Source organism: Diabrotica undecimpunctata, chromosome 11 (assembly GCF_040954645.1).
Source record: "Diabrotica undecimpunctata isolate CICGRU chromosome 11, icDiaUnde3, whole genome shotgun sequence".
Classification (NCBI taxonomy): Eukaryota; Metazoa; Arthropoda; class Insecta; order Coleoptera; family Chrysomelidae; genus Diabrotica; species Diabrotica undecimpunctata.
In genome coordinates this window covers 15,410,787-15,417,262 of record NC_092813.1, presented here as the reverse complement: position 1 = coordinate 15,417,262, position 6,476 = coordinate 15,410,787, and the positions used below count along the sequence as shown (strand labels likewise).

Genomic DNA, 6,476 nt, shown 5'->3' with positions numbered 1-6,476 from the left:
TTTGTTTATTTAATTTCATAAAGTTTTTCAAAAGTTTTTTTATTAACATTCTTTTAATTTTATGTCCTAATTTGCCCTAGAGTGGCTCTAAATATCTTTTTTAATTATTCCTTATTAGCCACTTCTGATTGCTTATATATATATATATAACCAGTGATTGCTAATTATTTAATATGATACATTTCATTTTCATTTTCTACTTCACCTTTCAACTTTTCCACCAGCCTTTTCAATAAATTTAAAACTTATGTAAATAAAATTTCTTTATTTTAAAAAAACTTTTATTTTATTAAATTAGGTAACATAAACACAAACAAAAAACATGTTTTTAAATTGTCAAAAACCGCCATTCCTACTATACAAGATTTTATTATTTTTCTTGTTTATATTTATTGTACACGTATGCTTTAATTTGTACCCATGTTTTATTCTTAAATAAGGTTAAATTTTTATTAATTAAACACTCCACTTCGTGTTTTTTTGGAGGAACTTTTTTTTTGATATGTTTTTTAAAAAAAATTTCTACTGTTTCTTTTTGCTGCTGTGTCCAAGGCACTAATCTTCTCTGTTTGGATTTCTTTGGCTCGGGGGTCATTGTGGATGATTGTGGTATTTCACTTTCATCGAGAGTATTTTCAATATCAATACCATTTTCAAAATCATCATTTTCAATATCTTCTACGATTTCATCATCTAAGTCAATTTCACTTAAACTTTTGCCTTTATGTTTTTCTATACCATAACTTTGGGATAAAAGAAGTAGTTTGCTAATTTTAGCTGTTTGGTATATATCGTTTGGAAGCCGATAAAACTCGGCGTGTGTTTTTTCCGTATGACCCATAAATGATGCCAACTGTTCCAGCTCAATCTTTTCCATATTGAAAATTTGAGTAATAGTTGCCAAGTGTTTTCTTAGTTTTGTGGATGTTAATAGTAACGATTTTTTTGCATCTCCTAATGCCTTTGTTACATGCTTCTTTACCACTTGGTAACCATTTACGGAATTTTCTGACTTAGAAGTTGCGAACAAAAAAGCATTATTTTTAATATGATTACTTCTTACGGATATTAGAATTTGTATGGCATTTAAATGTCTTTTATGAAATAAAATTGGAACACCCCGTCCTCGTTTTCCTCTTACAACAATTCTTTTTAAGCCGCTTAACAAAATTTTCTCCGTATCTGTTATGAACTTTTGAAATTCCGAAGAGGAAGTATTGTCATAATTTTTTTCGAAATCTTCAACAGTAACCCTCTGTAGTTCTCCAACTCTTCTTCTGTTAAATAGAAGCACACTACAAAAGGTTCCTTCACTTAGATGTTGAAACGCACATTTGTTCATCACATCAGAATGTAACAGCTCAATGGACTCGTCTATTAATTTTTTTAAATAGTTCTCGAAATTCTAAAAAAAAAACAAAATAATTAAATTATTACATATAGATACTGATAGAATGTGGATTCAAGCATCAATCAAATGTCAGGTTATTTCAAGCCACAATAGTAAAATGACCACACCCAAAACAGAAAACATCCCAATACTTTCATATCTGCATTTGGTCTGTGGGTAAACCAATAACCAACAAAACAAAAATAAGTTTTAAAACCGACGAAACTTGTCCTCAGGAGGGTGTGGGACTATCCAAATCCCTTGCCCGAGGCAAATTCGGTCCTTTACTAACAACACATCCATGACTAGCACAAGAAAGAAAGACTAAGCACAAGAATTTATACCCTTTGTAGTTTAACAGGTAAAACAATGGCGTTAGTTGATGCACTGAAAAAAGAAGAATTCAAATTGCATAGGCATAAGAGTATGTGCTAACAAAGAAATGAAAGAAAAAGTTGTAAAAGTGATAAAAACGACTAACAGAATAATATCCGTAAAATTTGTATTTACAGAGAAAAGTTAAATATATTATGTGTTATGTGCCACAAGTAGGACTAGGTGACGATAAAAGAAAAGATTTCTATAATCAGTTAGTTGCTAGACTATACCACCAACTAAATATTCCAACTAAGAGACTAAATATTCTAACTAAGAAAAGACTAATCATAGTAGGTAATTTCAATGCTTACGTAGGCTAATTAAACAGAGGAAATTAACATATAGATGGAGGATACGGCATTGGAACTAGAAATAGCGCAGGAGATGACATGCTGGAATTAGCAGTAGCACTAGGTATGCCCACTGTTTGTACATGCTTTTAGAAGAGAGAAAGCCAACCTATCAAATTCAAAAGCAGACAAAATCAATTCAAAATATGGATTGTAAATCAATCCCTTATATAAAAGACTGTAAGGTAATCATTGTAATAAACTGTAAGCCAACAGCATAAAGTACTGGTACTAGACATAGAAGTAAAACATGAAATAAAACCAAAATATTGAGGAAAAACACAAAAACAATTAATTGACGTTAACAAGCGAAAAAGAAGTTCAATTTAGAACAGAAATAGACGAAAGAATGCGTTGGAACATGAAAAAAGGTCATAATGAAATTTGGAGAAATTTGTCAAAATTAGTAAAGAGGGTGCAACAAAAATACTTGGAAAAACCTCAGGAGAGGGACTTAAAAATTGGTAAATATAGGTAGTCAGACGATGTTTAAGACAATATAAAAGAAAAGAGAAGATTATATAAGAAAAGGCAAGAAAATATATTAGACTAAGATTATCAAAAGTATGAAATAGCTAAAGAGGACGCAAAAGTAGGAGTAGCAAAATCTAAGTCAGCAGCGTATGAAAAGCTGTACAATGAACCGAATACTAAGAAAAAAACATACAAAATTGCTAAAAGTGGAGCAAAGGAAACCAAAAGGATTTAATCAGATTAAATGTATACGAGATAAATACAATAAACTATTTATGCAAGATAATGATGTAAAAAGGCGCTAGAGGGAGTTCTTTGACGGCCAATTAAACGAAAAGTTTGAGAAAGCATCTGTAGAGACAACATAGACAGTAGTAGCAATGGTGCCGAAAATAACGACCTCGGAAGTAATTCAAGAGCTACATAAGATAAAAAAAGAAAAGGCATAGGTCCTGATGATATCCTTGCATATATATGATCATTATTAGGAAAATCAGAAACAAGTTGGCTAACAGGACTATTTAATAGAATTATGAAAGTGGGGCAAATACCGGATGAATGGAGAAGTAGCATTTTAGTACATGTATACAAAAACAAAGTAGATGTTAAACTATGTACAAACTATAGAGCCATAAGACTACTCTGTCACATCATGAAACTGTGGGAGAGAATAATTGATGGTTGGATACGGGAAGAAACAGAAGTACTAGGAAATCAGTTTAAATTCATACAAGGCAAATCAACAACAGATGCAACTTTTATTCTAAGGCAAGTAATGGAAAATTAATGTTAGAATAGGTGCGGATGATACTGATAAATATCATGTGAGAGTAGGATTGCATCAGGGGTCAGTGCTAATCCCTTATCTCTTCTAATTAATGTTGGAAAAATTAACGAAAACATTTCAAGAAGATATCCCTTGGTGTCTGATATATGCTAACGATGTGGTGTTAGTAAGAGATAAGGGAAGAGAATTGAATTAATGATTGGGAAAATTAAGATGGGCGCTTGAGCAAAAAGGTCTTAAACTAAGTCAGACAAAAACAGAGTGTCTAGAGTGGGCATTTAAAAGTCAAACTATCACTGCAAATCAGGTTGTAATGTTGACTGGTGAAATTATTGAAAAAAAAATCATTTTAGGTAGGAATCTAGATTCGGTATTACAAAGCAATGGGAAAATAGATGGAGATATATAGTAGAGTCAAATTAGGATGGATGAAATAGAAGAATGCGAGTGAAGTCATGTGTGATAGAAAGGTTCCTACGAAACTGAAATGTAAATTCCATAATACGGCCATAAGGCCAGCTACGTTGTATGGTATTAAATGTTGGTCAGTTAAAAAAAGAAGAACAAAGAATGCATTTGAACGAAATGACAGTGCTTAGATGGATGAAGGGATTAACAAGAAAAGATAAAATTAAAAATCAAAATATTAGGAGAAGTCTAGGTGCAGCACCTTATCTATGCAAAAATGAGGGAGCATAGGTAACGATAATTAGGGCATATTGAACGTCGACATGAGAATCATGCAATACATAGGATTCTGGATTTCCAAGTCTCAGAAAGTAGTAGTAGAGGAAGACAGAAAAAGAGATGACGAAAATGGATAGGAGAAATATTTATATGAAAGGAATTCATCTTGATATAGCGAAAGATAGAAAGATATCCCTGTAGAGGGATAAAGGCAAAGTGAATGATGATGAAGAATCAGTAAAATATGGTGATACTTACATATATACATAATTTTTCAAAATAAATTAATCGCTTATGGAAGTTATACTTCTATATGCGCGTTCGACGTTAAAAATTTGTACGGGAGTGAATCTAGTAAATCTAGTCTTAAGATTAAATGAAATTACACAATCTACGATTTGCAAATGACATAGTGCTGATAACAGAAAATTTGAAAGTAGCCGACTCAATGATAAAAGACCTAGAGCAGGCAATACAAAAGCTGGCCTTTATAAAGTGATAAAAAACACTGATAACTTATTTGTTACTCAGGGGAACTAGGGATATCTTTAGAACAAAGTTATGAAAGATGTCGACAAATACAAGCATCTGGGACTCGAAATAAGAATAAGTAGGTACAATTAACCACAGAAAGTGCAGAGAAGAATTGATCTAAGATAGGTGGCATATAAAAAGGTAAAAGATGTTTTTAAAGCAATATGCCAAAAAACCTAAAATCAAGAGTATATAATCAATGCGTATTGCCAATAATGAATTATGGTGCAGAAACGCTTATACTGACAACAAACACCGTAAAAAAAATGAGATATCGATCAACGAAAAATGGAGCCAGCTATGCTTGGAATTCGAATCCAAGATCACGTAAAAGATACACACATACTATCAAGAACACAAGTACAAGACATAATACTACGAATTACGAAACTAAAATGGAAGTGGACAAGACATGTCGAGAGATTGAATGATGACAGATAGTCTTTAATAATAATCAATTGGAGACTATAGGCAGATAAGAAAAGTAGAGGTAGATCGCCGACATGTTGGAGAAACGATATGAAAAGAGTATATAGTCACTGGATTAGAGCGACTTAAGACAATGCCCAGTGGAGAAGTTTAGTGAAGGCCTATGTTCAGCAGTGGACGAAACACCAGGCTGGGTGATAATGAGGATGTCGAGATTTCAGTGTGGTAAACATCGTTTATGTGTTTAAACTATATGTAAAACAGTATTTTTTAAAAAATTTAACAATTTAATTATATCCATAAATTGAGCATTGGATTAAAAATAATGGTCCCTATAAATTTTTGATACAATAAAATATCCATAATGGAATTAGGTTGTGAACTTAGTGTGGTTTATATGTAGGTAGGTATCATATACTCAATAGTAATTTATCAAAACCTATCTTCTCATAGCAGATTTTGTAGGTAGCTCATCGAAAATAATTACAGTAAGGGTCAAGAAAATACTAGAATTCATCTATTTTTATTGCCAAGCAAAATTACCAAATAAAAGCTAAAAAATAGATGTGGCAATAGTTATTCATGTTATTATTATGGAATTATGTCATAAATACTGACACAGATATAACGAGATACCACATCAGAAAGGCAATGTAAAGGTTGTACAAATAAACATATTCATACTTATGTACTATCTTGGATAATAACGAGATGAAAAAAATTAAAAACTTACCTTTATATCCTCTGCAGATGGTATAAGTGTTGGTTTGTTGAATCTGTTAATTGATAAGTTTTGGTTGGCTTCACATGATACTTGAACAGACCAGTCACTTTCAATAAGGGTTTTAAGAGTACGAAATTGTTCGAGTTTTGTAGTTGATGTAAATTCGTTTTGAAGTTCCATGAAAACACTACTATCTATTGCTGATTTAATCAGTGTTCCCATTTGCATTGCAAGCGACGGAGACCTATATGTACGATTTGTTTCACTGTAACCTGCAATTACTTTAGTTGCTTCAACAATATATTTGAAATATTTACCAGAAAGTATATCAACTAATCTAATTTTTTTGTTTTTTTTTATTTCTCGAACTTTTATTAACATTCTGGCTAATCTGCGCATATTTCTTTTTGCTACGGCTCGCAAATGAGCTTCTTTATGACGCATTATATATCTTCTTCCAACTTCGCATATATGATGGTCTTTTTTTGCAACTAATGATATGTCATCCGCACGCATCAAATTGAGTACTCCACTTGTTAGCAATGGATCGTTCGGTCCAAATCTTCCACACATTAAAGTATGTCCCTCTTTTTGTGAATATATCTTTTTGGATGGGTTAGGGTTAGAAGTACATCTTTTGACATGTCGTCTTAAGGTTTTTGAAGAGTAATATCCTCTACAGAAAATACATGCAATAGTACTTGAAGCATTAGTTTTATTTAA

General features: G+C 31.9%; 1 protein-coding gene across 1 annotated transcript; it reads right to left on the bottom strand.

Annotated features, from left to right (window-relative positions):
• Positions 1-310: 310 nt before the first annotated feature.
• LOC140452590 (uncharacterized) lies at positions 311-5,986 on the bottom strand. The gene is made up of 2 exons (XM_072546907.1): positions 5,763-5,986; positions 311-1,405 (listed from the first exon to the last, which is right to left on the bottom strand). Exons 1-2 carry the CDS (start codon positions 5,979-5,981, stop codon positions 371-373), a joined length of 1,254 nt encoding a protein of 417 aa, XP_072403008.1. The 5' UTR covers positions 5,982-5,986; the 3' UTR covers positions 311-370.
• Positions 5,987-6,476: the final 490 nt, after the last annotated feature.